This window comes from Gymnoscopelus microlampas (assembly GCF_963454915.1).
Source record: "Gymnoscopelus microlampas genome assembly, chromosome: 11".
Lineage (NCBI taxonomy): Eukaryota > Metazoa > Chordata > Actinopteri > Myctophiformes > Myctophidae > Gymnoscopelus > Gymnoscopelus microlampas.
The window spans coordinates 5,341,552-5,356,736 of NC_139948.1; the positions used below are offsets into that span (position 1 = coordinate 5,341,552).

General features: G+C 38.8%; 1 protein-coding gene and 1 long non-coding RNA gene across 2 annotated transcripts in view; one reads left to right on the top strand and one right to left on the bottom strand.

Moving 5' to 3' along the window:
• Window positions 1-4,026: 4,026 nt before the first annotated feature.
• LOC311055473 lies at window positions 4,027-7,434 on the bottom strand. The gene is made up of 3 exons (XR_014601796.1): window positions 7,354-7,434; window positions 4,867-4,893; window positions 4,027-4,181 (listed from the first exon to the last, which is right to left on the bottom strand). It is a non-coding gene; the product is annotated as an uncharacterized lncRNA (long non-coding RNA).
• Window positions 7,435-9,793: 2,359 nt separating this feature from the next.
• The window catches only part of LOC311054523 (transmembrane protein 104-like), a gene marked incomplete at its 3' end in the record, with an annotated part of 42,622 nt that continues 37,230 nt past the window's right edge, over window positions 9,794-15,185 (top strand). The window contains exons 1-3 of the mRNA XM_084070537.1: window positions 9,794-9,986; window positions 11,047-11,117; window positions 14,034-14,155. Coding sequence (XP_083926663.1) covers window positions 11,073-11,117; window positions 14,034-14,155 — 167 coding nt within the window. The 5' untranslated portion in view covers window positions 9,794-9,986; window positions 11,047-11,072. The remainder of the gene's footprint in view (window positions 9,987-11,046; window positions 11,118-14,033; window positions 14,156-15,185) is intronic.

Below are 15,185 nucleotides of genomic sequence, written 5' to 3' on the forward strand. Positions count from 1 at the left end.
CTGCCAGCGTAATTCAATAGCCTCACAGAAAACTATACCTTACCTTAACCTGACACTAACTAACCTATCATAAAAAAGTGACCCGCAGTGGATTCGAACCCTCAGGCCTTGGATGATGGATCATAAAGTAAGCGCACAATCAGACTAAACGTTTCCAAAGCAGTCTATCTGGAATGGGCCTGGCCAGTAGGCCAGTCACTTCAGCCTTGCCTTAATTAGAATAATGAATATAACATGAAATAATGTATAGCTTTATTTTATAACTTCAAGGGTTCCCAAACGTTTCAGGCTGTGACCCCCCAAAATAATCATACTTGAACTGGGGACCACCCACCCTGACAAGCACTTGAAATTGTAGGAATTACATTTAGTTTTACTCGGTTCCACAGATAAATATTGTGAAAATAGCCAAACTACAAGCGCACTGCGCACAATGCCTTAAGAAGGTCTTAAAAGTCATTAAATTGTCACTTAAAAATATGTTACCCTGTATACACTTGGTATGTATAGGTTGGTTTGTTTACTGTTGAGAGAGAAAACTATGTTGCCCATTAAGCTAATCTGGGGACCGCCTCTGAGGGTCCCGGTCCCAAGTTTGGGAACCACTGGCCTACTATAACAATAACAACAATACAACAATTTTAAATACAGATCACAAACTGTAAGTAGAACAGAAACCTAGCATTAGGGAATCATCTGAATTGCTAATAGCCTAAAATGCTCAATAGTGTAGCGCCCAGAGTTGGGATGGAGCTCTGACCTCAGTCCCAGAGGACCACAATGGAAACAAGCCTTTGTGTGTTATCCTTATAACATCATTGTAAAAATCGTACCTCTGTATCCTACTGTTAATAAAGTATTCCATAAATCTGTTTACTCAAACTGTTTACTGTACATATATTTATGTTTTGTTTTTATGATGTTTTGCATAGTAGTGTATATACTGTCTGTCATAAATGTCTCTATGAATTCAGTAGGAAGGACCCTAATGGAAACAAGTCATAGGCTTTCTTGGGTTTAAATCCTCTTAGCTGACCTTGCATTAAACTGTACTTTCATGTTTGTTTGTTTTTTTTGGCAAACTGCTAATATTTCAATCAATCAAAAAACAGTGCTGGCCGTAACACACCTCCATCCCTGCATTCAACAAACTACATAAGGAAGGGAGGCGCTGTCACTCAGACTCCGAGTGACCAATGGAGAGGTGTCTTACATCTTTTCAGCGTAGGACACGCCTTCTGAACTTCAACCCCTCACACAAAAAAATCCGAGAGAGAGAAAAAAAGAATCGAGACCAAAGACTTAGGTTTTGAGAGAGAAGACGTTTTGCAATCAGAAAAAAAAAACTTTCATTGGCAAACAAGGAAAAAAAACATTAAAAACATGTTATTTAGCACAACACATTTTATTACCCAAACATTTTACTAAGTATTTTGTTTTATGTAGTTTTATGTTTATGTTCATTGTATAAACTCTTGAATTTTAAAAGTTTTGTTCTCAATATTTTTTTCTTTTCTTTCAAGTCTTATATTTTTTTGCTTGCAAATACTTTTTTTTGATTGCGTTTTTGATTTGTTTTAATGAAAAAAAAGTTTTTGTTCTTTTTATATAATTTCCTTTGCTTACTAATTATAATTCTTTGCTTGCTGTTTTATTTTGTTTTCATTCAAAACTATTCTTTGCTCTGTTTATATTTTTTCTCTCTCAAATATTTTTCTTTTGTTTGGTTAATAAAGACACAAATGTAACTCCATATAATAAGGTAGCTAAGGTTAAGGGAAGCAGGTTTGAAAGGCTGATCTGAAAGCCACTTCTTTCGACAGACTGCATAATGAGTGCTACTGTATGTACTGATATGCCATTTTCATCCAATTAGGAGAGGGAACTCATACACATACAGGATAAACAAGTTAATTGGAAGTGTTAAAACAAAAAGCATACAAAACGTTGATATATGATCTTTATGAGGTTCTCTCTTGGATTAAATTTGTAACCCACCTGATTTTCCCCCCTGTTTACTAAAGAGTTGAAGAGACAGGGAAACGCCTGTTACAGAATAAACACTCTGACTCTAAGCTATAGCAATGGTATCAGAATATGAATCCTCTTGACTTTGTGAAACAAACTCAGAATCAGAATCACCTTTATTGTCCTTTTATTGTTGACAGGTGTAAAACAGTGGGTGATATGTGTTTTTGTGCAAACTCCATCGTTTTGATTATGTCCAGAAAAGAGAGGGGGGGCACTTCCTGTACTTCCACTGCTTTTAGCTGATCTACAAACTCACAACGCATCGCAGTAACGCGTTGTCAGCTAGTCGGCTATTTTTGGCTAATGTTGCTGAATATGGATGCTGGGGTTCAAGTTGTTAACCTAAACAATCACTTCCAGCACCTCTAAGAGTTTTGGTAACATAGCAAGTGGATGATGGTACGGGGCGGCCATAGCTGAGTGGCTCGTGAGTACGCCTGGGCAGCCAGAGGCCCTGGTCGTCGCAGGTTAGATTCCAGGACAGGCTAGAAATGTGTCGATGTGTGTTCCTGTCTTAACTCCCCAAGTGCCTAGTTGTTATAGGATGGGTAGACGCAGAGTATGGTGGATAAAATTCATATACAGTAACAGTCATTGTGGTATTTATTAATTGAATGTATTAGTAGATGCAACAATCATCACCTGTTCTTCCTTGTCAAACTTCTCTCCTTGACAAACCTATTTCAAACATATGCCGACTATGTGTGAGTCAACTATAGAATAAAGCCCATGTAAGGAGTGACCATCTGTTGTTACCTCATGTGTACTTCTCCTGACAGTATAAATGTGTGTAAGACATTGGTGTTGGGGGGTGCTGGGGGAAGCTCTGGGGGGAGACACTAGTCTCTCTGCTCTGATGAGATCTACAATAAAGTATGAAATTTGATTCCTGACATTGCAGTCCTGCATTTCCTGATCTGTTTAACTTACTTAAAGTAACATCTAAAAAGCTGCCATTATACAAGAGGACAAATTTCACGTATATGTATATGTATGTGTATACATGTATATATATACAGTGAGAAAATACACCCCAATAGTAGAAGTTATTACTGAATTATTATAATAGGAAAGAGTATAGCACAGCTGTGCCTCACTTATAAGCTTACAATTTTGAAGAAGGAGTCAAAACACGAAAAACTTGTATTTCTGGGTTTGAGACAAGATGCTACTGCAACACACACACACCCCCACCCACCCACCCACCCCCACACACACACACACACACACACACACACACACACACACACACACACACACACACACACACACACACACACACACACACACACACACACACTGTCCAGAATAATGCTGGAAAGTTACTCTGCCATTACAACATCACAAGGGAGGTCCCCAAGTTAGACAAGAAAGGGGAACTTGATCGTAATGATTCACAGAGTTGAAGATCTAACACTGGTCTAACACATGATGAAGATTATTATTTTTGTATGATTATTATTATTAATTGTATGAATAATGTTGTTTAATCAACAGTTTTGATCAGAGGCGATCCTAGGATGTTGGGGGCCCTATGCAAAGATATTGAGGGGGAGGCCTTTGACATTGGGCCCAAAGACATTGATCAAAACACTAAAACTATACAAAAAAAGTGAATGGTCAATGATATTATTAATAATACAAACAAAACGGTGAAACTGAAGGAGAAAAAAAGCATTGTAAAGATGTTTAAAAATGTCGGAGTATACAGACTCTGCACTGTATTTTAGCAAGGTCCCTCCAACGGCATTGTGCAAGAGGAGAATAAATGGGACCAGGAGAGAAGCAGTCACGGTCACAGCATGCTACCATTACCGGATGTTGTATTTTATTTCTTCCTAACTCTTTGTGTTCTGAAGACCATTTGGAAACCGTTTATATGTGTGAGATTTTCATACCTGTTTTCACATTGAGTTTTTTCACTAGATCACTCCTGCGGATCATCGGTAGAATGTTCCCAGTGATCTCCAGGGCTCCATCAGAGTAGGTCTGCACCATCTGATCGACTGTGGTCAGCCGGTCAGCATTGTCCAGACGGCTCTTTGGGATGGATGGGTAGGCATGAGAAATCAGCAACCACTGGAACTTCTTGAAATCCTCCTCTGTCAGCTCTTCAATAATTCTCAACAGCAGTTTAGCAGTTGCCATTCCTGGAACAATGACAAGACATTAGTGGCACCTCACAGTGGCAATTGATAATTTATTTAGCTTAATATTAAAGCTATGCAATTCACTTTTTTTTTAATTAAATCGTTGTTTTTATAATTGAAATGTTTTTTAAAAGTTCAAAGTCAGGCGGACAATTGTATTGGTTTTATTGTATACATTTACAAATGTTTCAGTTTGTACATAAATATGCATGTGACAAAGGCTGGAAAACATCTCAATCTTTTTTCATTTTTTTTCATAGATGCTGTAGTTAAATAGAAGTGTTATAAATGCATTCCATGTGTGTGACTTTGTTATGGTCCAAATAAGTTGACAGGAGATGCAGTCAGTCCCAAGGTATTTTCATATTTCCAAATTGTATGGCCCCCTTTGAAAAAAACAACGTTTGGACATCCCTGGCCCAGAGGGGAAACTCAGTCCAGCAACACACACCGCCGCAATAAATCAAGCAGCCTGTGCCTAGAGGAAATCCTCTGACAAACACGTAGACTTGTCACGCTTGCACGTCTGCGTGTGTGAGTGACGGAAATTGTGCCATCTCATAATGAGCACAGTGAGGACCAAGATAAGGTTGAAAATGGGTGAAGTGGTCCTTTAACCGCTCAGTAAACATGATTGTGTTCAGTCTATGGTTTATATAAGGAAGTAAACAGTGTTGTGACCTACCATGAACTGTGGCTTCTGCCATGTCTCCTGTATAAAGAAACATAGACAAATTAACACAATTTTACACAACATTCATAATATTTATCTAGCACCCATTCTTTAGGACAGAACCTTAATTTATTTTATGAATAATCGAATAATATCTCCTACCGGCGGTGTCTCCGGTAGGAGACTCAGATGCAGGTCAATGTCTCCTATACCGGATACTCCGCCGGTCATCAAATTATTGGCTAAGTAAACGACAAAAACAAAAAGAATATCCATGAATGTTTGGGGTGAACTACTCCTTTAATGCTAATAAAATTACACATTTTTAACCATAATTTTTATTTAGTTTGGATTTAGAAGAACTTACGGAGTTGACATGTTATGGTTAAGACACATCTGATAGCAATATTACTTAATGCATTTATTAAAAAATAGAAAGCTAGCTTCAGCAGCCGGGATAAGTGAGACAGGGGACTTAGGATAGAGCTAAGCCTGTTTATCCCTGATAAAATGATGTGTTGACAAAAGATCTTGGACACAACTTTAAAGGTCCAACATTTTGACAAAAAATATATTTTTAAACAAAGATGATAATAATAGTACATTCTTACACCTATGTTATCAATACACATGGTTCAGTTTTTTTTTTTGCTTTTAACAAAAAAAAGGGAATCCTTGTCTGAGACAAGGGTGTTTTGTGGTGCAAGTTTAGATGTAAAACAAAAGGAAACCAGACCAAAACATTCTATAAATCATATCGTCACCTTATTAAACTAATGGCCTAAGTCATTTTTTCAAGGTTTTCAGGAATAATAAAAAACTGATCCAGAACAAAACTATATGATATTTCTTAATCATTTCACCCAAAATGTTTATAACAAATTATGACTATTTAAATAGAAATAACACTGTCTGTCAGTTATGTAACATAAGAGATTTAAATGGGTTTAAATAGGATTAAATCTGACTTAGGCCAAAATAAAAAGCAAAACAAATTACAAAATGGCCTAAATCAGTAAATAATTTGGCTTAAGTCACAAAAACATGTGACTTAGGCCAAACAAAAGGCCTATTTTGTCCTAAGTCACACTAGGGAGTTAGGCCATTATACTAAAAGGGGCGTGAACAGCATGATACTTTTCAATTAGGAGATAGGCGATTTTACCAGAGGTGGCCAGTGTCATGAGGACCTGACTTAGGCAAAAATATCATTTCCTCAAAAAATGACTTAGGCAGGGCCGCATTAAGACCCCTCAGGGCCGTGGAACACCACAAAATCAAAGGCCCCCCCAGTCGCGTAATTTCACGCACATGCACATTTTTCGGGTCTAATTCGGGTCTAATTCGGTCTAATTCGGGTCTAATTCGGTCTAATTCGGTTCTATTTGACCAATATAAATCAACATTTTTTCTTTAAATACACAAAAATTAAATACACAATTCTCACAGGGCCCTGCAGGCTGCGGGCCGTGGAACACCAGTTCCACTAAGTTCCGCGGTTAATGCGGCCCTGGACTTAGGCCATTAGTTTAATAAGGTGACGATATGCAATGTATAAATGCTAAATAATTTGAAATGTCTTGGTAGGACATCATATGTTCCAATTCTCAAGAATGGGTGCTAGACACATAATTTGCATCATTAGTTTAACACTGCATTCTTATTTCTTTGAACAGTGATGCCGGGTGTCAAATCAAATCATTACAATATGAACCAACAGAAACTACCAGGTCACAAACACTTAAAGGTAGGGTAAGTGATTTTCTTTGGTTAAAGTGTTAAATAGCTCTATATTCTGATACTCATTGCTATAGAGTGTTTGTTCAGTAAAAGGAGTCTCCTTGTCTCTCCAGGTCTTTATAAAACAGAAAATGCATTTTCGTTTCAGTTTCAGTTTTATTTCCAATTTTATCCAATCAGGATAGAGAACTCAATCAGGATATAGATTAAACAAGTGAAATTGGAAGTGATGACACTAAGAAATGAGCAGGCAAAATTGGAGCTGGAACACTATAACAATGAAGCTTAAAAATGGGTACTTTCTCCTGATTGGCTGAGATTTTGGGGAGGCATGCGTTAATCCGACAGACCTTTTCTCCGACTATGTGGCATCCGCGTGCGGTTAGGGTGCGGGTACTGCACCCGAGATTTTGACACCTACCGGAAAATGTATTTTCTGTTTATTAAAGAGTTGGAGAGACGGGGAGACTCCTGTTACTGAACAAACACTCTATAGTAGCAATATATATAAGAATATAGTGCTTTAACCTTTTAACAAAATACTTTTTGTTTTAACCCAAAAATATCACTTACCCTTAGCCTGGGATCCAGCCTGCTTCGCTACGTTCGGCGGATTTTTTTTTCTCTCTTCAGAGAAAAAAAAATCCGCCGAACGTAGCGAAGCAGGCTGGATCCCAGGCTAACTTACCCTATATTTAAACATCCAGTAAATATCTACATCAAAGTTGGGGTTTTGACCTTTCAAAAGCATTCACTTACCTTTGACTAGTTGCTTTACAAAGCAAGGGCAAAAGCAAAATCCAAACAGACCTTCACGTAGCCTACATTACTGAGTGTCTCCCATACAACAACAGCCAAAACTAAAGTGACAGTATTCATGTCAGATCATGTTACACAGCATTCCATTAGCTCTTATACTGTTCACGATGTAATGACACACTCTGACCAGTGGATGTCCTCCTTGTAGAAGACATTAATAGTGTTGTGGCATTCATTATGTATAACTTAATAACTTGATGATAAATATAATGACCAAAGTGAGGACAGGATGTAACGAGACAATCATTTAATTTGAAAGGGATCCCTAAAGACACACCATCATCACATTCCAGCATGCAAGCCCTCATTCCTCCACTTTTCACATAAAGTGGAGGAATGAGGGCTGTGACCTGACCAAAAAGCCAGCCCCCAGCCCAAATCACTTGTTTGATGGTAAACAAACAACCGAAAATAATTGTATTATTATACGTCTTTCACTGTTTGTTTACCAATCACCTGCATTGTTGTTACTAATGAGATATCACATTTCCTATTCCAAATGACTAAAACATGATTCACTGTGTGTGCTTTGTCTCATGGCGTCTGTTCCCAGACCCAAGCTCATTCTACTGATGCCGCGTCTCATTAACTGTGGTTGAAAAATAGTTGTAGGCAGCCTAGACGACCTACTAGACACCTAACACACCCGGACTATTGATACTGTTGCTAGGGTCATTCCTGTGTTAATTCACACTGTGCCACACCCTGACATGATATGTTGCGGTTCAGATTGGGGCCCCGAGGCGAGGCTGTCCCAGGGGCCCATCCACATGCAGAGACAACAATGGCAAGTTGAAACCCCCTCGGCAGACAGTATAGAATGCAAATATACGTGAAGAAAAGCAACATCCTCAGGCTTATCCACGCTTTATCATAATATAGAGAGAATGTGACACATGATTTTAGCAATAATCATATGATCCTCCTCTATGGTGTCACTAGTGGATCAATTCACTTTGCGGTTTACATTTCTGGTCTTGGACGGATACGGAAACGGCTGTGTTCGTTAATGTATGTGCGTGTAAACAACCGGAAACAGTAGGCGGGCTCTAGACCGCACTGCGAACACAGAACGGTAAACAGACGCTGATGACGCGAGCTTACGTCCAGCGCACAACAAACAGAGCAGCCAATGAATGAAGCGACACAGACACAGACCGGCGTTGCCATGTCCGCTTATTATAAGCGACTTTGGGCTTATTTTTCTCCAAAGTTGCTTTTGAATATATTATTAGTAGTTTTGCGGTTTCCGTTTTTTGGGGCTTGTTTCTTAAGTGTTGTTGCTTATTTGGGGCTTGTTTCCTAATGTTGTTTAAACCAGTGGTTCTAAAATATTTAATGTCAAGGACCCCCAAGTGAATATGTAATTATTATCCAAGAACCCCCCCATCTAAAAATATTCTAAATTGTTCACCTTTTTTCAAGATTTTTGAAGACAGCAGATCTACATGCTCACAATGAGCTTGCAGATCGGCTATTTTCACATGCGTTGTGGCCTGTGTTGTCACTCCTTGTCAGTGGTGGAAAGTAACTAAGTACATTAAGTACAATTTTGAGGTATTTGTACTTTACTTGAGTATTTCCAATTTCCATTTGATTTGATTTGATTTGATTGTATTAGACGTTATACAGGAGAAAAACACATGTTACATCATGTTCATCATAGAAACGTCAAGGATAGGCCTACAGACACATAAAAGTCTTGCGACTTATTTTCATTGTGGTCCTTGGTCTGAGACAAACAACACTGCAACAAAATACATACAGGTAAACAACACAATAATAAATAAAACAATCAATTGCTACACTACCTACAGCATAAATACATATAATCACATTGCTAACATAAGTGACCCTATTCGGCAACGTTTTCTAATAGCCATGCTTTGACCCTTGTCTTAAAAAGGTAATATATATGTATCCAATACTTTCACTTCTACTCCACTACATCTCAGAGTCAAATATTGTACTTTTACTCCACTACATTTACTTGAAAACTTTAGTTACTAGTTACTTTTTATATATAAGTTATGATATAATGAAACATACATTAACCACTTTAAACCTATCGCGACGCGTTATGAGCTTGTTGATCTGCTATTTTCAAATATTTAGTACTTTTACTTTTGGTACTTTAAATACATTTTTAAGCCGATACTTTTGTACTTTTACTCAAGTCCTTTTTTTATGCTGGACTTTTACTTGTAACAGAGTATTTTTATATTGCAGTATTGGTACTTTTACTTAAGTACAGAAATTGAGTACTTTTTCCACCACTGCTCCTTGGGCTTGTTTTCATAGACCCGGTTGCTTACTTCTCTCACAGAACCTGGCAACGCTGGCAGCATCTAGTTTAGCTGCTACAGTGAAACATTATGAGTGTTTTATGACCGCTTTAAAGGCGTTCGCTTCACGTAGACTTCCCCTCGGATAAAGAATAAGAACACTATAGTTACAGCGAGTTAGCACAGTGTGTGCTCCTGGTTCTCCAGCTTACGCTGCTGCTGCTGGTGGAATCCCATAGTGGGTGAGTTAGCACGAAGCTAACGCTAACTGTACCTGGAAGAAGTCAGGTGAGGGTTGTTTGTTTACTTCTTTCACATGTGTTACCAATGATACTAATGAAGGCTCTGTTCCATTTAGTCTAGCACAGTGGTTTACACACGACCCCCATAACTCTGAGAGTGTACAAATGGAACCAAATGGACCCTTACGGGTCAATTTGTACACTCTCAGAGTTACACACCTGTAAGGGGCCATTTGGAAGCCCATGAGGGTCCCTGGACCCCAACTTTAGACCCACTGGTGTAGCAGAGTGTTTCCAGTGAGTCAACATGCACAATATCAGCACCCTTACTCTGTTTGTGTTTGACCAGAATGGAACAGAGCCTTCATTAGTATCATTGGTAACACCTGTGAATGAATGTCTTAATGATATGGCTGCTGTGAATAGAGCCTATTGACAATTGTTGTTGTGCTGTCCGCTCTCTTTCAACAAGTTACACCCAAGTCACTTGTGCAGTGGTGGAAGAAAGTACTCAGATCTTGTTTTTACTTAGTTAAAAGTATCAATACTGCAATGTAGAAATACTCTGTGACAACTGACAAGCAAAAGCCTGGAAGGCAAACATTCACTTGAGTAAAGGCACCTATATTGGCATCAAATACTTAAACTACCAAAAGTTAAAAGTACTCCTTATGCAGAATGTCCCATTTCAGTTTTTTCCCCTGAAATGTATGACACATCGGTTGAAAATAGCAGATCTACAAGCATCTGCTATTTTCAAATGGCTGAAATGCATATGGGGTGAAGTGGTTAATGTATGTTTTGTAATCATAATCAAAATCTACCACATCTACAAAAAGTAACTAATAACTAAAGTTTTCAAATAGTAGAGTAAAAAAGACACTTTTTCTCTGAGATGTAGTGGAGTAAAAGTAAAAGTATTTGAAATACTCAAGTAAAGTACAAATACCTCAAAATTGTTCTTAAGTACAGTACTTAAGTACATGTACTTAATTACTTTCCACCACTGCACTTGTGGCATTGAGCAGTTGACCCAGGCTAGAAACAACAGTAAATCAATAATATCTGAATGAATAATATGTGAATATCTCCCCCCTTATATGCAGGGACTGCTGGCTGTACCCCCAACAACATGGCAGGTGGCATCACAGAAACGGGGGACCCCTACTCCCCATTTGTAAGTATTTAGACAACGGCATTGTTAGTACTTTGAATTGATCTGTGTGGGTTTCTGCTTCATTACACTGGAGTGATTTGTGGTTTAAAGCAGTGGTTCTGGTGGGGGTCTCCACCTGATTTTGGTGGTGTCCTCAGATGACAGTGAAATGACAATTTAAAGACCTTTTTTAATACCTCAAAAAAGAAAGATAAGATGAAGTCCATTACTACTTCAAAAGTAGTCAACAAACTATTCTATACAAACTGTTCAAACATTGGCCGAATTGTCAAATAATATAAGAAAGAGGCAAACATTTTGAAAATAGCCGATCTACAAGCTCAGATCGCAATATTTATCCGTGCAAACTCGAGTCAAACCAAATGTAATGCCTCAACTCTGACATTCCAAGTGCTTGTCAGGGTGGGTTGTCTGTTCAAATATGATTTTTTTGGGGGGTCCCCAGTTCAAATATGATCATTTTAGGGGGTCCCCAGTTCAAATATGATTATTTTGGGGGGCCCCCAGTTAAAATATGATTTATTTTGGGGGGTCCCCAGTTAAAATATGATTTATTTTGGGGGGTCACGGCCTGAAAAGGTTGAGAACCACTGGTGTAAAAGAGAGCGTGTGTGACTGACTAACACGTGGGTCATCATCATCATCATCACTAATGCATTTTATGGAATTACTCTTAAGAGGTTAAAGTGGTCATGTGTCCTGGATGCAAAGTTCATATGTGTAGGAGCCGGAGGTTTAAAGGTGAAATCCATAACTTTTGAGTCTTACAGGATTAGAATTATGCATTTAATTGGTGTATATTATACACATTAAAATCCCAGGGTTAATGTAACTTTAATGAGTGTACAAATGGAACCAGATGGACACTTTATGGGTCCACTTGGTTCCATTTGTACATGGATTTTGCTGTGTAGTGTTCAAGTGGTCAGCTGTCCTGGATACAAAGTTCATATTATGCATTTGAGGTTTTACATTCTTTTGAATTGACAATTAACTTCTGGTTGATGATCAGTGCTTTAACAGTTGCTGTGCGGCTCTCTAATGACAACTCTCTGATTCTACATGCAACGGAGAATGATTCAGAGAATCAATTTGTCCTTCTCGTTCGAAAGAGGAAGGCAAAGTGCTTACACTTCACATATGTTGGGCCATCATCCTGTGTCCAGCTCTTTTTCATTTTTTTACGACCTGCTGACTGACTTTTTTCAGTTCTGCTCGTATTATGCACGTGACTCAACCGCAAACACATGCATTGGTGTGTCTGCTGATGGGAGCGTTGTGGCTTTGCTGAGGCCTTGAATCATTTAAAGCACTCCGCTATCTGATAGGGATAATAAGGGCTTCCTGTAAAGGCTTTCCTTACGTTGACCTGTACAGCGTCCTGTTATTGTGGTAGAGCAGCAGTAGTTGGGGTGAAGTGGGGTGAAGGACATTTGTGCTGTGCTTAGGGATTCGACTATTAACCGCTTTTACGATTGACCCATTAAGAGCGGGAACGCATCTCTGTGTCATTTTTTTTATTTCTGGGACTATTCAAAAATAGCAGATATACTATGAGCTTGTAGATCTGCACATTTTTTTAACAATCGTGAACATTTGTGCAAATCTTTCAATATGTACTTTTTAAAGTGAACATTTGTAACTCAAATCTTTGCTTCTGGGTGATTCTACAAATGTCTTCTAAATCCTAACAGTTTTCTTTTTTAACAAACTTATGTTGCTTTAATATCAGAGGTTCTCAAACCTTTTCATGTCAAGGACCACCCAAAATGATAGGTATTTGGCTGCGAACCCCCATTTCACAATATTTTGTTCAAGGGACCCCCCCCCAGAAGCAAAGATTTGAGTTAAAAATGTTCGCTTTAAAATATATATATATATATATATATATTCAAAGATTTACGCAAATGTTCACGATTTTTCAAAAATATATATTGTTGAATAGCCCAAGAAATCTTAAAATGACACAGATGCGTTCCCGGTCTTAATGGGTTAACCAACGGTTTAAAAGTCACCATTAATTAATGGTAGGGGCTCAGTATAATCCTGATGCAAAACAACAATATTAATAATAACAATAATGATTCTCTACTCATGTCCAAAAGAAATGGTCGAGCTGAACACACTATTTTGCAATACAGCTGAAGAGCCGTGCAGACAGAGGTTGTGCAGCCTACATGGGTAGCTTTTATTTACTTTCATAGACATATCCTTTTTGTTTTGCTTGTATTATTTGTCTACTGTATTATTTGTGTTTTGAAAGGCAGCCAACATAGACATTTTGTGGGGAAAATATAATGAAACCTCTAATTTACAAAAGCTAATGGGATTTTATACATCCATAGTTTTGTGGAATACATTTATGTGCAAAAATCGTGAAACTGTGATTCTTTCTCTCACTGTAATCGTACTTTCAAAATCCACAATCGCACCACCCATAGCTGTGGTGTGACACGTCCATTAATGTAGAGCAGCAACTATCGATTATTCCATTGATTACTTTCTGGCTTAATCAAGCAAGTGAGAAGCAGGAGATTGTTTAATTTATTTTTATATATCAATGAATTGATTGTAACTCTGACTGAGAGTGTAGAAATGGAACCAAATAAACACTTGAGGATTTTACGGTGTTGTCCCAGAAGAAGGGAGAAAAAAAAGTTCTGACATCATAGTACTGACATCAATCATAGTATTGATGACATCATCCTACTGACATACTCATAATGTATACATGGGTCCGGAGCATCTCCATCCCTACTCTGCGTTCATTTCATGCATGTTTTTTGCATGTAGTCCGAAAGCTTACCCCGCACTCTCACCAAAAGTGATCTTAAAATGATGAAAAACTAATCGTTAAGGATGATCAATATTTTCGGCCCTAAACACAATTGTGTATCCTTTGTGCTTTTTTTCCAGGTGGGGTTGGTGTACATGTTCAACCTGATCGTAGGGACAGGAGCTCTGACCATGCCCAAGGCCTTCGCTGAAGCCGGCTGGGTGGTCAGCCTGGGTCTCATCTGCTTCCTGTCCTTCATGAGGTGAGTTCTGGTCTACCACACCTCTGACCTGGACGCTTGACCGCCTCGCGCAACTCGTATCAGAACCCCGACCCATGCCAAGAGTTTTTGGGGCCGAACCAGATTCTGGAAAGGCCAGTTCTCAAACGTATTGATTTTGATTAACCCCTTTAGACCGGGAACGTATCTGTGTGTCATTTTTGGGGCGGTGTAACCACCCCCTATAAGTGAGGTTTGGACACTGACCAATCCTGCACCGTGATTGGCCAATAGTCTACAACGCAGTCTACAACCCTAACCCTTCCAAAGTCAATGCAAATCTATACTTTTGCAAATTCAGCCAATCACATTACAGCTAGTGTCATCACCACTAGCTGTAATGTGATTGGCTGACTTTGCAAATTCAGGACTGTGATTGGCTAGCGAAACACATGACACATGTGCAGCCCTATGAATAGCAGTATGGACTTAAAAAAACACTTTTATGTTAAAAAAACACTTTTATGTTTTTTTTAAGTGAATCACTTCCATCACTGTGATGACCACTGTGACCACACCGCCCACTTCACACTGGGTGTGATTTTTGATTTCTTTGGCTATTCAAAAATAGCAGATCTACAAGCTCATAGCGCGGCACCGAATGATATGGAAACGGGAGGGAAACATGCCAGGCGAGGGAGGGGGGAGCCCTGGCATGGGCTTTGCATAACTTTTATGCCGGACACACGTCATATGCCGCATGACGTGTGTGCAGATCTATGAGCTAGGAGGGGAGGGGAGGGGAAACATTAAACATCTAGATGTGAGGGCCGTTAAGCGGCCCAAACCTCTAGTCACATTAATAGATTTAAAAGTATCTGCTTGGGCACTGCAGTTGGAATGCTCCTTGATACACAGACTTATGAATTGGAAACTCCTATTGTAGGCTACACATTCCTGTTAAGTCCTAGACGTGAAATCAGTAGCCTAGATTTGTACTCATTTGTTGTCAGTTGGGAGCACACATGCACAGATACGACGTAATCCACCACAACGTGTCACTTTGACATCC